This window comes from Sus scrofa, chromosome 13, assembly GCF_000003025.6.
Source record: "Sus scrofa isolate TJ Tabasco breed Duroc chromosome 13, Sscrofa11.1, whole genome shotgun sequence".
In the NCBI taxonomy this organism is placed as follows: Eukaryota; Metazoa; Chordata; class Mammalia; order Artiodactyla; family Suidae; genus Sus; species Sus scrofa.
The window spans coordinates 18,687,258-18,703,875 of NC_010455.5; the positions used below are offsets into that span (position 1 = coordinate 18,687,258).

The 16,618-nt window shown below is 38.8% G+C and overlaps 1 protein-coding gene across 8 annotated transcripts in view; it reads left to right on the plus strand.

The window, feature by feature from the left end:
* Positions 1 to 16,618, plus strand: part of CNOT10 (CCR4-NOT transcription complex subunit 10) — an 86,351-nt gene that overhangs the window by 37,533 nt on the left and 32,200 nt on the right. For 6 of the 8 annotated variants that reach the window (XM_021071543.1, XM_021071548.1, XM_021071550.1 and 3 more), the window contains 4 exons: positions 662 to 864; positions 9,871 to 9,992; positions 13,183 to 13,359; positions 14,540 to 14,620. In XM_021071543.1, the coding sequence (XP_020927202.1) occupies positions 662 to 864; positions 9,871 to 9,992; positions 13,183 to 13,359; positions 14,540 to 14,620 (583 nt within the window). The remainder of the gene's footprint in view (positions 1 to 661; positions 865 to 9,870; positions 9,993 to 13,182; positions 13,360 to 14,539; positions 14,621 to 16,618) is intronic. The other 2 variants (XM_021071544.1, XM_021071546.1) reach the window with 1 other exon arrangement.

The following is a 16,618-nucleotide window of genomic DNA, read 5'->3' on the forward strand; positions in this document are numbered from 1 at the left end:
TTACTTCAATGCTTGAGGAAAGTGTGATTTTGAAGAGCAAGCATCTTGTTAAAATGCATGCCGTGTGTACTTACATACACTTAACACCGATCCTGCCCAGAAAGATGAGTCTGGGGATTTTTAGTAGATACTATACTTTGAATAGCAAGGTGTTAGGAGTGATAATCAAAGACATTTAAATTACACTCACTTTTCCATGACTTTAAAAGTCAGTAATCCCATACAGTATTTTGTGAAGATTTCTTTACTGTGTCAAACTAGTTTTATTAGCTTCTTTTTAGGGTTTCACACGTCGTACTTTTGGCAGCACCTCACAGTCTTGAAGCATATTCCTGAAGTATAGAAAAATAGTGTCAGGTTCAGTGGAGTAAGAGAGAGTCCGGTCTGTTTTCTTTGCCTTCCTGAAATACTTGCCTGAGGAGCTGGCAAATGAGAAAACACATCTCTGGCCCTAGCAGCACCGACAACCAAGATGCCTCTGGAGGGTATTTGTGGGGTTGGGGGTGGAGATCATCATCGCGATGAAGCCGTTAACCACTTCAGATGGGGGGTTGGGGTCGTTGGTGTTAAACAAGGTAACAGGAGGGTACTTAAGGGAATAAATGTTTTCAATGGAACTGTTATTTTAAACGTAAGGATTTATTCTGCTTTTTATCACCAGGCAAAAAATTTTCAGGAAGACCCATGTGTACATTACTAACCAACAAGAGGTATGAGTTGCTTTATAACTGTGGGATTCAGCTGCTTCACATCGGAAGGCCTCTTGCTGCGTTTGAATGTCTGATCGAAGCTGTTCAGGTTTATCATGCAAACCCCCGCCTCTGGCTACGGCTGGCAGAATGCTGCATTGCTGCCAATAAGGGGGTGAGTGTCTTTTTGGACCCCTCCCCTCGAACCCCACCCCCTGACTTACTGCACGGAGGGCCAAAACCACTTGGAAACATAAAGACCTTATCCCATTTTTTTTAACTCTCAGGGAATTTGAGGGGTTTTGTTTTGTTAATTTTTTTTTTTTTTTTTTTTTAATTTTTGGGGTTCCTGTTGTGGCTCAGTGGTAACAGACCTAACTAGGATCTGTGGGGGTTCAAGTTCAATCCCTGGCCTTGCTTAGTAGGTTAAGGATCCAGTGTTGCCATGAGCTGTGGTATAGGTGGAAGATGTGGCTCGGATCCTATGCTGCTGTGGCTGTGGTGTAGGCCTGCAGCTGTAGCTGCAACTTGACCCCTAGCCTGGGAATTTCCATATGCTGCAGGTTCGGCACTAAAAAGCAAAAAAAAAAAAAAAAGAAAGAAAGAAAATTTTCTTTGTGGTTTGTTTTTTGTTTTTCTGGCCTTAGATGGGTTTTTTGGCTGCATTCATGGCATATGGAAATTCCTGGGTCAGGCCAGCCTGCACGGAAGTTGTAGCCTGTGCCTCACCTGTGCCACATGGGAACCTCCTCTCGGAAATTTATAAAGATAGTTTTCTGTTCTTTTATCAGTTGAACAAAATTTTTTAATTTAATTTTTATTTTACATTGGGTTATCATCGTTGATTTACAGAATGTAGTTTCATGAAATCATGTGTTCAATTCCTGGCTCTTGGTAAGTATGCACCTTGTGTCAGCTGTCATGTTGAAAAGTTGAAGCCCTTAAGAAGGTCCTATCTTTTGGAACAGTGGTCTGCTAGCCGCTGGGGCAGGGGCCACACCATTAGCTGACGTGAGAGTGGTGTGTGCTCCTGATGATTAAAGGAGGGCTGATGATAACATAGTAAGTGTGGAAAAAACTGCATTTCCCCCAGTGCCTGCGGATCTACTCTTGGTTCAGTAAATGTTGTAGAGTTAATGGATTATCAGACTGTTTCTCTCTGACATGTGTTCGTCTACAATGGCTGTGAGAAATAGGCCAGGTTACGCTAGTGTCCACACCTAGATTATCTCCAAATGGCAGTTAGTGACAGCCTTTTGAATCTCAAATGGGGAGGCATCAGTGAGAGGTAGAGGAAAGACAGGTTATATCAGAATCACCAGGTGTCTGAACACCCCATTTCTAGCCTTCCCCCACCCTTATCAGGTCAGTTAGAATGTATAAGAAAATATTTGCTAAATAAAAAAATAAATAAACTCAGTTAAGAGTATTTAAGAGAAGACTACTTAGGAGTTCCCGTCGTGGCACAGGGGAAACAATTCTGACTAGGAACCATGAGGTGTCGGGTTTAATCCCTGGCCTTGTTCAGTGCGTTAAGGATCCGGCATTGCCATGAACTGTGGTGTAGGTTGCAGACGCGGCTCGGATTCCACATCGCTGTGGCTGTGGCGTAGGCCAGCAGCTATAGCTCTGATTAGACCCCTAGCCTGGGAACCTCTATATGCAGCCCTGGAAAGAAAAAAATTAATTTAAAAAAATAAAATAGAAGAAGACTACTTAAAAAGTACATAGGGGTTCCCACCATGGCTAAAATTCTGACTGCAGCAACTCCGGTGTCTGTAGAAGCGTGGTTTCGATCCCCAGCCTGGCACAGAGGGTTAAAGGATCTGGCATTGCCATAGCTGTGGCTCAGATTCAATTCCCGGCCAAGAGACTTCCATGTACTATAGGTGCAACCAAAAAAAAAATCAATGTAGGAGTTTTGGGGGGGCATAGCAGGTTAAGGATCCAGCATTATTATCGCTGTAGCAGTTCTGGTGGCTGCTGCAGTGTGAGAGTTTGATCACTGGCCTGAATTTCCACATGCTTTGGGTGTGGCCAAAGCAAAGGTAGGCAGGAAGCAATATGTACCATTTACTTTTCTGGAAATGGGCCATTTCTTTTTCTGAGTTCTAAAACTCATATTTCTTAGCGTTCCCATGATGGCTCAGCGGTTAATGACTCTGACTAGCATCCATGAGAACGCAAGTTCAATCCCTGGCCTCGATAAGTGGGTTAAGGATCAGGCATTGCCGTGAGCTGTGGTGTAGGTCACAGACACGGCTCGAATCTGGCATTGCTGTGGCTGTGGTGTAGGCCAGCAGCTACGGCTCTGATTGGACCCCTAGCCTGGGAACTTCCATGTGCTGTGTGTGTGGCCCCAAGAAGACAAAAAGACAAAAATATAATAATAATAAATCTAAAAAAATACTGTAGGAGTTCCTGTTGTGGCTCAGTGGAAATGAATCCGACTAGGAACCATGAGGTTGTGGGTTCTATCCCTGGCCTCGCTCAATGGGTTAAAGATCCAGCATTGCTGTGAGCTGTGGTATAGATTGAAGACGCAGCTTGGATCTGGTGTTGCTGTGGCTGTGGTGTAGGCCGGCAGCTACAGCTCCGATTCAGCCCCTAGCCTGGGAACCTCCATATGCCAAAAGTGTGGCCCTAAAAAGACAAAAGACAAAAAAAAAAAAAAAAAGTACTACTATGTGTATGTGCAAGTAGCTGTTACTATTTTCAGTTTAATGTTTAGGTGGCTTCAAGATAGTAATTTCCCAGAAAGTAAGAATTGTGCCTATGTAAATTTTAACATACATAACTTGTTAGTGTTAATATGTTGTTGCTGATTAAAGTAATACTTTGAATTAAGAAGGATAGGCTCTGTGTTTTAGAGCTGCTTACCTTTCCTTTTTCACTGGGGTTTTGTGGCTCTTATTTTCCTTACTCAGTGGGCATCAAAGTGCCCATAATATGAAGCATGATGCCTGGGACACAGAGTGGTCTAAATAAGTCATTCTAGGAGTTCCCAGGTGGCCTAGCAGTTAAGAATCTGGGATTGTCACTGCAGTGGCGTGAGTTCGATCTCTGGCCTGGGAAATTTTGTACACAGCAGTCACAGCTAAAATAAATAAATAAATTCTAAATAAATGCTTGAGTCATTCTTTTCTTTTTTTTTTTTTTCAATCTCAGGAATGCAAAGCTGCCTTAACATTTACTTACTTACTTATTTATTTATTTAAATGACTCAATGAATTTTATTACATTTATAGTTGTACAACAATCATCACAAACCCCCAGCACATTCCCTCTTCCCCTAACCTGTCTCATTTGTAAACCATAAGTTTTTCAAGGTCTCTGAGTTAGTATCTGTTCTGCAAAGGTCATTGTGTCCTTTTTTTAGATTCCACGTGTAAGTGATAGCATATGCAGTTGGTGTTTCACTATCTGGCAGACTTCAGTTAGCATGATAATTCCTAGATCTGTCCATGTTGATGCAAAGGCTGTTATATCTTTCCTTTTAATGGCTGAGTACTATTCCATAGTGTATACGTACCACATCTTCTTGATCCACTCCTCTGTCCATGGACATTTAGGTTGTTTCCATGTCTTGGCTACTGTATATAGTGCTGCAAAGAACATTGGAGTACATGTATCTTTTCGAGTCATGGTTTTCTCTGGATAGATGCCCAGGAGTGGGATTACCGGTTCTAATGCTAATTCTATTTTTAGTTTTCTGAGGACTCTTCATACTGTTTTCCACAGTGGTTGCACCAAATTACATTCCCACAAACAGTGTAATAGGCTTACCTTTTCTCCACACCCTCTCCAGTGCTTATTGTTTGTAGACTTTTTGATGATGGCCATTCTGGCCGGTGTAAGGTACCTCCTAGTGCCCTTGATTTGCATTTCTCTAATAATGAGTGATGTTGAACATCTTTTCATATGTTTTTTTGGCCATCTGTTTGTCTTCTTTGGAGAATTGTCTATTTAGATTTTCTGCCCATTTTTTGATGGGGTTGTTTGTTTTTTTGGTATTGAGCTGCAGGAAGTGTTTATAAATTTTGGATATGGTTTTATATCCCTTGTCAGTGGCTTCATTTGCAAATATTTTCTGCCATTCTGTGGGTTGTCTTTTTGTTTTGTTTAGGATTTCCTTTTCGGTGCAGAAACTTTCAAGTTTGATTAGGTCCCAGTTGTTTGTTTTTATTGTCATTACTCTAGGAGGTGGATCTGAGAAGATGTTGTTGTCTTTTATGTCGAAGAGTGTTTGGCCTATGTTTTCCTCTAAGAGTTTGATAGTGTCTGGTCTTATATCTAGGTCTTTAATCCATTTTGAGTTTATTTTTGTGTATGGTGTAAGGGAGTGTTCTAATTTCATTCTTTTACATTTGGCTGTCCAATTTTCCCAGCACCACTTATTGAACAAGCTGTCCTTTCTCCATTGTATATCCTTGCCTCCTTTGTCATAGATGAGTTGGCTGTAGGTGTGTGGGTTTAATTCTGGGCTTTCTATCCTGTTCCACTGTCTATATTTCTGTCTTTGTGCCAGTACCATATGGTTTTGATGGTTGTTGCTTTGTAGTATAGTCTGAAGTCCAGGAGCCTGATTCCTCCAGCTCTGTTTTTCTTTTTCAGTCTGTCTTTGGCTGTTCTGGGTCTTTTGTGCTTCCAAAGAAACTTCAAAATATTTTGTTTGAGTTCTGTGAAAAATGTCCTTGGTAATTTGATAGGGATTGCATTGCATCTGTAGATTGCCTTGGGTAGTTTAGTCATTTTGATAATATTGACTCTTCCAATCCAAGGGCGTGGTATATCTTTCCATCTGTTGGTGTCATCTTTGATTTCTTTCATCAGCGTCTTATAATTTTCAGAGTACAGGTCTTTTGTCTCTTTAGGTAGGATACTCCTAGGTATTTTATTCTTTTGGATGTGATGGTAAATGGGATTACTTCCCTAATTTCTCTTTCTGCTCTTTCATTGTTGGTGTATAGAAATGCCATCGATTTCTGTGTATTCATTTTGTATCCTGTGACTTTGCCAAATTCGTGGATAAGCTCTAACAGTTTTCTGGTAGAGTCTTTAGGATTCTCTAGGTATAGTATCATGTCATCTGCAAAGAGTGATAGTTTTACTTCTTCCTTTCCAATTTGGATTCCTTTTATTCCTTTTACTTCTTTGACTGCTGTGGCTAGGACTTCCAAAACTATGTTGAAGAGTAGTGGTGAGAGGGGACATCCTTGTCTTGTTCCTGGTCTCAGTGGGAATTCTTTCAGCTTTTCACCATTGAGAATGATGTTTGCTGTGGGTTTGTCGTACATGGCCTTTATTATGTTGAGGTAGGTTCCCTCTATGCCCACTTTCTGAAGGGTTTTTATCAGAAATGGGTGTTGGATTTTGTCAAGGGCTTTTTCTGCATCTCTTGAGAGGTTTTTATTCTTCAGTTTGTTGATGTGGTGTTATTACACTGATTGATTTGTGGATATTGAAGAACCCTTGCATTCTTAGGATTAATCCTACTTGATCATGATATGTAGTCTTTTTAATGTATTATGATGTGCAGTTACAAATTTAATTAGTTCAGTTTGCTAGTATTTTGTTGAGGACATTTGCACCTATGTTCATCAGTGAAATTGGCCTGTAACTTTCTTTTTTTGTAATATCTTTCTCTGGTTTTGGTATCAGGGTGATGGTGGCCACATAGCATGAGTTTGGGAGTGTTCCTAGCTCTGCAGTTTTTTGGAATAGTTTCAGAAGGGTAAGTGTTAGGTCTTCTCTAAATTTTTGATAGAATTTGCCTGTGAAGCCATCTGGTCCTGGACTTTTGTTTGTTGGAAGTTTTTAAATCACAGTTTCAATTTCAGTACTTGTGATTGGTCCATTCATCTTTTCTATTTCATCTTGGTTTAGTCTTGGAAGATTTACTTTTCTAAGAATTTGTCCATTTCTTCTAGGTTTTCCATTTTATTGGCATATAGTTGCATGTAATAGTCTCTTACGATCCTTTGTATTTCTGTGATGTCCATAGTAACTTCTTCTTTTTCATTTCTAATTTTTTTTCTTTTCTTTTTTTTTTTTTTTTTTTTTTTTTTTTTTTGTCTTTTTGCTATTTCTTTGGGCTGCTCCTGTGGCATATGAAGGTTCCCAGGCTAGGGGTCGAATCGGAAATATAGTCTCTGGCCTACGCCAGAGCCACAGCAACTCAGGATCCGAGTCGCATCTGCAACCTACACCACAGCTCACGGCAACACCAGATCCTTAACCCACTGAGCAAGAGCAGGGACCGAACCCGCAACCTCATGGTTCCTAGTCGGATTCATTAACCACTGCGTCACGACGGGAACTGCTTCATTTCTAATTTTATTGCTTTGAGTCCTTTCTCTTTTTTTCTTCCTAAGTCTGGCTAAGGGTTTATCAGTTTTGTGGATCTTTTCAAAGAACCAGCTTTTAGTTTCATTGATATTTTCTCGGGTTTCCTTTGTTTCTATTTCATTGATTTCTGCTCTGATCTTTATGATTTCTTTCCTTCTACTAACTTTAGGTCTTGTCTGTTCTTCTCTCTCAAACTGCTTTAGATGTAAAGTTAGGTTGTTTATTTGAGCTTTTTCTTGTTTCCTGAGGTAGGCCTGTATTGCTGTAAACTTTCCTCTTAGAACGGCTTTTGCTGGATCCTATAGGTTTTGGAGTGTTGTATCTTTTCATTTGCTTCTAGATATTTTTTAATTTCCTCTTTGATTCCTTCAGTGATCCATTGGTTGTTTAGTAGCATGTTGTTTAGTCTCTACGTAATTGTGTTTTTTGCAGTTTTTTCTTGTTGTTGATTTCTAGTTGTATAGCATTGTGGTCAGAAAAGATGCTTGATATGATTTCAGTTTTTTTAAAGTTACCAAGGCTTGATTTGTGGCCCAGAATGTGATCAGTCTTACAGAATGTTCCATGTCCACTTGAGAAAAATGTGTATTCTGTTGCTTTTGGATGGAATGTCCTATAAATACCTATTAAGTCCATCTGGTCTAATGCTTCATTCAGGGCCTATCTTTCCTTATTGATTTTGTGTCTGAATGATCTGTCACTTGATGTAGGGGGGGGTGTTAAAAGTCCCCCACCATTATTGTGTTATTGTCGATTTCTCCTTTTAAGGTTGTTAGCAGTTGCCTTATATATTGTGGTGAACCTGTGTTGGGTGCGTAGTATTTAAAATTGTTATAACATCTTCTTGGATTGATCCTTTGATCATTATTTAATGTCCTTCCTTGTCTCTTATAATGTTCTTTGTTTTAAGGTCTATTTTGTCTCATATGAGTATTGCTACTCCAGCTTTCTTTTGATTCCCATTTGCAAGGAATATTTTCTTTTATTCTCTCACTTTCAATTTGTATGTGTCCCTAGAAGTGAAGTGGGTCTCTTAAAGACAGCATATATATATGGATCTTGTTTTTGTATCCATTCAGCCAGTCTGTGTCTTTTGGTTGGGGCATTTAGTCCATTTACATTTAAGGTAAGTATAGATATGTATGTTCTTATTGCCATTTTATTAACTGTTTTGGATTTGTTTTTGTTTTTCTTTTTTTCTTCCCTTTTTCTCTTGTTGTCTTCTCTTGTGGTTTGATGACTATCTTTAGTATTTGAGTTGATTTTTCTTATTCGTTTGTGTATCAATTGCAGATTTTTGGTTTGCAGTTACTCTGAAGTTTTGATACAGGAGTCTGTATATATATAGATAGATAGATAGATAGATAGATAGATACGAGATTGTTTAAGTTGTTAGTCTCTTAATTGCAAGTGTATCTCCACTGTCCTGCTTTTATACCCTCTTCTCATGATTTCTGATTTTGGTAGCATATTTGTGCATGGATGATTTCCTACCTTTACTGTATATATGCCTTTACTGGTGAGTCTTGTCATTTGTAGTATTTTTGTTTCTAGTTGTGTCCTTTTCTTTAATGCCTAGAGAAGTTCCTTTAGTATTTGTTGTAAAGCTGGTTTAGTGTTGCTGATTCTCTTAGCTTTTGCTTATCTGTAAAGCTTTTGATTTCTCCCTCTAATCTGAATGAGAGCCTTTTTGGATAAAGTAATCTTGGTTGGAGGTTTTTCCTTTCCTCATATTAAGTGTATTGTGCCACTCCCTTCTGGGTCTGCAGAGTTTCTTCTGAAAAATCTGATAACCTTATCGGCATTCCTTTGTGTATTATTTGTTTTTTTTCCCCTAGCTGGTTTCAATATTTTCTTCATCTTTAATTTTGGTCAGTTTGATTAATATGTGTCTCAGGGTGTTCCTCCATGTGTTTATTTTATATGGTACTCTGGGCTTCCTGGATTTGAGTGAGTGGTTCCTTTCCCATGCTAGGGAAATTTTCAGCTATTATCTCTTTGAATATTTTGTCCCTTTCTCTCTCTCTTCTCCTTCTGGCACCTCTATACTATGGATGTTGATGCATTTAACATTGTCCCAGAATTCTCTTAGACTATCTTCATTTCTTTTCATTTTCCTCTTTTCTGTTCCACATCAGTGATTTCCACTAGTCTGTCCTCCACCTCACTTATTCATCTTCTGCCTCCTGTATTCTGCTGTTGGTGGCTTCTAATGAATTTTTTATTTTAGTTATTGTATTTTGCATCTCTGCTTACTTAAGTTTTAAATCTTGTATTTGTTTGGTCACTGTTTGCTGTAAATTAACATTCTTTGCCTCTAGTTTATTTCCAATATCTTGCATCATCTTCAGCATCAACAGTTTAAAGTCTTTTTCCAGGCGGCTGAGAATCTCCAGATCACTTTGCTGTTTTTCTGGGTTTTTTTTTTTTTCCCTTGCTCCCTTATCTGAGTTATAGTTCTCTGCCTTTTCATTTTTATAGGTTTTTGGTGTGGTCTCTTTTGTACAGACAGAAGTGTTGTCGCCTCTCTTACTTCTGATGTCTTCCCCCCTTGTTGCTGAAGTTGGTAAGGGGCCTTTCTCTTGAGTCATTCTTGAATTGCTTTTTTTCCTCAGAATTACCTCAAACCCTGTGTGAATAAAATACAGCATAGATCACAGATATTCAGCCCCGTGTACTCTTCACCACCAAACATATTTCCTTTATCACCCCAAACTTCACATTGATGGATCTTAAGAACTTTCTTAGAGTAATTGTGGAAAGTGCTGGGTTATTTATCATATCCCATTTTACACTTTCATTAACTTTATTGGAACTTACTTGTATTTTGTAGACTTCTGAACAAGAAACTAAAGGTCTTCCGAGTAAAAAAGGAATTGTGCAGTCTATTGTTGGTCAAGGCTATCATCGTAAAATAGTTCTGGCATCACAGTCCATACAAAATACTGTATATAAGTAAGTATTTTGCCAAGAGAAAGTATATATATTTACTGCTATTTCATAATAATGTTATTTATTAAAATATGCTCAGGAATTATTTCATTGGACAAGCCACTTTGTAGCTAGGTTTTATTGCTACTTCAAGAAATAGACCTTTACGGAATTCCTGTCATGGCACAGTGGAAACGAATCCGACTAGGAACCATGAGGTTGCGGGTTCAATCCCTGGCCTCGGTCAGTGGGTTAAAGATCCGGCATTGCCATGAGCTGTGGTGTAGGTCGCAGACACGGCTCTGATTTGGCATTGCTGTGGCTCTGGCATAGGCTGGCAGCTATAGCTTTGATTAGATCCCTAGCCTGGGAACCTCCATATGCTGCAGGTGCAGCCCTAAACGGACCAACCCCCCTCCCCCCAAAAAAAAACCCAAACAAAAAATAGACCTCTGGGAGTTCCCATCATGGCTCAGCAGAAATGAATCTGACTAGTATCCATGAGGGCACAGGTTCAATCCCTGGCCTTACTCAGTGGGTTAAGGATCTGGCATTCATGAGCTGTGGCATAGGTCACAGACAAGGCTTGGATCCTGCATTGCTGCGGCTGTGGTGTAGGCCAGCGGCTACACCGCCAATTCGACTCCAGTTCGAACCTCCATATGCCACAGGTGCAGCCTAAAAAGATTAAAAAAAGAAGTAGACCTGTATACATAGGTCTGTAGTGAATGTTATTTGACATATGGTTTTGGTTTGTTATGTCCTTGGGTGCTGACATTGTTGATGCCGAGTCTGTTCAGTGCTATTATTCAGAATGTCCAGAAGAGGGCGTCTTGATGTTTCCTTTTTATATAGTTTGTCATTGGTACTTCTCATTTATTTTCTCATAGTCCCTAAAGCTAATTAACACATATATCCACAAAAATAATATAAGGTTTTCACATGTAGAACAACTTTTCAGTTGAATAACTTTTAAATGTGAGCATCCTTCTAAAAAGATTCCAATTTGGGGTTGCTATTAATTCTAAAGTAGTAGGCTTTGTCAAAAAAAAAAAAAGTCACTCCTTTTTTTTCTTTTCCAAAAAATAAAATTGTTCACTACCATTTAAAAGTTTTTCCCAAAAGTTTTTAAAAGTATGTGGCATACAACATTTTGCTCTTAATTTATTTCAACAATAATGAAGATTTCTTTCTTTCTTTTCTTTTTCTTTCTTTTATAGTCACATGTTTGGCACATGGAAGTTCCTGGAGCTAGGGGTCAAATCTGAGCCTCAGTTGGGAGCCTACAACACAGCCACAGCAACTCAGGATCCCAGCTGTATCTTGGACCTATTCCGAAGCCTGTGGCAACACAGGATCCTTAACCCACTGAGCAAAGCCAGGGATCAAACCCACATACTTGTGGATACTAGTCAGGTATCCACAACAGGAACTCTCAGATTTCTTTTGAAAGACAAGTTAAAGCATTGGTTTCCTACAATTTCAAAACTGTTACTACTTTTCACTTTTCTTCCTTCTAGTAAAGCTGGCTCAGTTTATTATATAAAACCAATAGAAAGTTATATAAAATCTCAACAAAGTAATAAGATATAACACTGCTTTTTCAAAACGTGTAAATGAGGCATTTTCAAAAGCAAGTATCAACCAAAACAAGGCTCAAATGTAAAAAATCTACTTTCTTCCTTTCTTTCCGGTTCTTATTGTACCTGTCCTGGCCTTCATTCAGTTTTCCTTGTCTCTAAATCCTTTTTTAGATTGACACTGACATTGCAGATTTCCTTCAGGTTGTCTCCTAGCCTTGGTCCTGTTCCTTTAGACACAGTGTGGTGTGTAATGTATATACTTGAAATTTTATTTATACTTTTTGCATCTTATATACAGACAAACCTCCTTTTATTGCACTTTGCAGATGTTGCATTTTTGGTTTTCTTGTTTTTCTTTTTACAAACTGAAGGTTTTTGTGGCAGCCCTGAGTAGAGCACGTCTGTTGGTGCCATTTTACTGACAGCAATTGCTAACTTTGGGTTCTGTGTCACTCACTGGTCATTCTTGCAATATTTCAATTTTTTCATTATTATTTTTTCATGATCGCACCTGCTGCACATGGATTTTCCCAGGCGAGGGGTTGAATTCAAGCTGCAGCTACAACCCACTGCATTGAGCCAGGGGTTGAACCCAAGCCTCCACAGCAGTCCAAGCCTCTGCAATCAGATTCTTTTTTTTTTTTTTTTGTCTTTTTGCTATTTCTTGAGCTGCTCCCACGGCATATGGAGGTTCCCAGGCTAGGGGTTGAATCAGAGCTGTAGCCACCAGCCTACACCACAGCCACAGCAACGCGGGATCCGAGGCGCATCTGCAACCTACACCACAGCTCATGGCAATGCCGGATTGTTAACCCACTGAGCAAGGGCAGGGACTGAACCCGCAACCTCATGGTTCCTAGTCGGATTCGTTAACCACTGTGCCACGACGGGAACTCCTGCAATCAGATTCTTAACCCACTGTACCACAGCAGGAACTCCCAGACTTTTTTATTATTATTTGCTATGGTGGTCTGTGATCAGTGATCATGGATGGTAGTATTGCAAAAAGAGGACTCACTGAAGGCTCACAATGATTAGCATTTTTTAGCAATAACGTATTTTTTTTCTTTCTTTTTTGGCCACACCCATGGCATATGGAAGTTCCCAGGCCAGGGATCAAATCCAAACTGGAGATGTGACTTAGGCCACAGCTGCAGCAATACTGGATCCTTAACCCACTGTTCTGGGCTGGGGATTCAACTGGCACCTTCACAGAGATAGGCCAGATCATTAACCCACTGCAGTACAACAGTAAGTTCTCTTTTTAAGAAAAAACACATTATTGTATTTTACATTATTATTTTTTTAGACATAATGCTGTTGCAGACCTAATAGACTACAGTATAGTCCTTTTATACCCACTGGGAAACCAGAAGATTCATGTGACTTGCTCTATTGAGATATTCAGTTTATTGCAATGGTCTAGAACCATACCCACAATATCACCGAGGTATCATCTGATAATATGTAGGATTTGGGTTATTTGGCATTCTCTTATAATTGCCAAAATTGAAATTTCTACCTATCAGAGGGCAAAGTTATCTATAGTTATATTGGTTTTATCACTGATAGTAGAAAAGTCTTATTTATTTTTGTTGTTTTCTCAGCTAACTTGGTTTTGTTCTTTTAAGTGATGGACAGTCTTCAGCCATTCCTGTAGCCAGCATGGAGTTTGCAGCCATTTGTCTCAGAAATGCCTTGTTGCTGTTACCTGAAGAACAGCAAGATCCGAAGCAGGAGAATGGCTCTAAAAATAGTAATCAGTTAGGTGGTAACGCGGAGAGCAGCGAGAGCAGTGACACTTGCAGGTACTCAAACCTCTTTGACCTCCCTGAGTGAGTCTGCAGGACTTCACTAGACAGCCTCCCTCCTCCAGATGAAGTCCCAAGTCCCAGAATCTACAGACTGAATTTTCAGAGTTCTCTGTTTTGGGTAAAAGGAAAATATGAATGTTTAAGTATTTCTGCAAGAGAGAAATAAGATGAAGGCTATTACTTTCTCCCTTTTTTCTTAACGTGTGTAAACCACTAACATCCAGAATATTTTTTTGTATGATTTTTTTTAATTTTTTTACAGGATATTTCTATGTATTTCTGGTTTCTTAGTATAAATTAACTATTACACCAATCTAGAAATTGAAAGACTTTAGTAATAAAACAAACACTGTTATATGTAGAAAGTTGTTTTTACGTATGGTACCTTTAAATTCAAATCTTCCATCCCAACATTTTTTCTTTTTATTTCTTTCTTCCTTTTTTTAAAGGGCCACACCTGTGACATATGGAAGTTCCCAGGCTAGGGGTCAAATCACAGCTTCAGCTGCCAGTCTTCGCTACAGCCAGCCACAGCCACAGCAACACCAGATCTGAGCTGTGTCTGCAACCTACACTGCAGCTCACAGCAATGCCAGATCCTTCCCACTGGGCGAGGCCAGGGGTTGAACCCGCCGCATCCTCATGGATACTAGTCGTGTTCTTAACCTGCCAAGCCAAAACAGAACTTCCTAGCATTTTTTTCCTGATTATAAAATAAATTCATGTTTATTATAGAAAATTTGAAACAAAGTCATGGAATTTTTTTTCCATCAAAGTGTTATGCTTTACTATAGCTAGTAAAAGACAAAAGAATGAGGAACAGGTGAAAATATTGGAGTGATTTCCTTTGTATAAGTAGAAATATTGTTTTCTGTTAGTTTTTTTTATTTTATCGACGTATTCACAATACTATGTTAGGTTTCTTTTTAAAATTTTTATTGGAGTATAGTTGACACGTTAGAGATTTTTTTAAAGCAGTATTATGTACCGGGGAAAGAAGATAATATACTGTATAGCTTTAACACGTAAGTGATACCAAGTTATTAAGTATTTTTTCAGTGTTTTGATTCTTTGCAGTTTTTTCACAAAAAATTACGTGGGTGTCAGTATAGGGAAACAAAAGTTTACATTTGATTGTTCATGCTTCATAATTAGGAGTCTGTCTTTATTTTAGCAGTAAAAGCCATGATGGAGATAAATTCATTCCGGCACCACCTTCTTCTCCATTGAGAAAACAGGAATTAGAAAACCTAAAGTGAGTATCTAAGCCAAGCTGGCATTGCTTCTATCAGAGTGAGCACATTCTTTATCTCCTTGTTTGTGTTAATATTATGAATTGCATTGATTAAATGTCAGATGTAAAACCAACCTTTCAATCTTGTGATTAAACCCTACTAGTCAGGATGTATTACCTTTTTTAATACATTGTTGAATTGGATTTGTTTATATTTTGTGGGGAATATTTGCTCCTGTGTTCCCAAGGATCGGTGGCGGGTGCTTTTCTTTGCTTAGGATGTCCTGCTTAGGCTTTGGTTTAGGGTTATGCTGATCATGTATGAATGACTTGGTAAATGCTTCTTCCTCTGTTTTCTGAAAGAGTTTTTTTAAGGTGGATGTTACTCTTTCCTCAGATGTTTAATTGAATTCACCAGTGAAACTATCTGGCTTAGGGTTTTTTCAGTGGCAAATTTGGGTAATGGATTCAGGTTTTTCAATAGATGATGCTGTATAGATTTTCTATTTCATTTGTGTCTGGGTAAAGTTATACTTTTGTCTCTGTGAATTATAAGCACCTTTTTTGTTTTGAACAGTCATACATGTATGTTAAAAGGAACAGAGTAGTCCTTTATGTTTAGCCATGTAATTACCGTTTCTTGATGATTCTAGTTCTCATGATATTTCCTTTCAGCCTTGAAGAGCTCCCTTCGGCATTTCCCACAGTACAGGTCTTCATTTTCCTAGTGTTTTGTGTTTGTTTGTTTTTCCGTTTTAAATCTAAAATTGTCTTTATTTCATAGTCATTCTTGGAGGATATTTTCACTGAGTGTAGAATTCTAGGCTTTATTTTTGTTTTTCTTCCAGTCAAGGTGTTACTGTCTTATCTTCTGGCCTCCATGGTCTGATCACAGTCATTGTATTACAGGTGCCATTTTTCTGTCAACATAAACTGTCTTTGTTTTTTGGCATTTAGTCTATAATGAGTCTGTGTGTGATTTTCTTTGTTTTTTAATCTTCCTGGGGGTTAGCTGATTAAGTTTACAAATTTATCTTTCAACAGATCTGGGGTATTTTTGACCATGATTTTTTCATAGTACTTTTGGAAGTAAGTTTAATGACATAGCATTATCAAATATATACAAGCATTATTTTTATGTCTTTTTATTTTTTATTTTATTTTATTTATTTATTTATTTTGTCTTTTCTAGGGCCACATCCACAGCATATGGAGGTTCCAGGCTAGGGGTCTAATTGGAGCTGTAGCTGCCAGCCTACACCACAGCCACAGCAACTCAGGATCCGAGCCATGTCTGCAACACAGCTCACGACAACACAGGATCCTCAACCCACTGAGCAAGGCCAAGGACCTCATGGTTCCTAGTCGGATTCGTTTCCATTGCGCCACGATGGGAACGCCCCAGCATTATTCTTGAAGAATGATTTCAGTAATAGGACTACAAATTAAAATGGAAAAAAAGACTATCACTGTTAGGTTTTACCTGTTAAGTTGCAAAAAGTGAGAAGAGTACAATTAAAACATTTAATGTTGCTGATAGCATTGTAAATTGATGCATTACTTTTTCTGTAGCTTTTGATATATTTCTTTTTTTTTTTTTTGTCTTTTTGTCTTTTTGTCTTTTTGCCATTTTCTTGGGCTGCTCTCGAGGCATATGGAGGTTCCCAGGCTAGGGGTTGAATCGGAGCTGTAGCCACCGGCCTACGCCAGAGCCACAGCAACGCGGGATCCGAGCCGCGTCTGCAACCTACACCACAGCTCACGGCAACGCCAGATCATTAACCCACTGAGCAAGGGCAGGGACCGAACCCGCAACCTCATGGTTCCTAGTCGGATTCGTTAACCACTGCGCCACGACGGGAACTCTGTATATTTCTTTTTTAATGGAAGTATAAGTGAGTTACAAAGTTTTGTTAGCTTCAAGTGTACAGTGAAGTGATTCAGTTATGCATATCAGATTTTTTTCTCATTATAGGTTATTACAGTGTATTGAATATAACACAGTGAACTGTATCAATG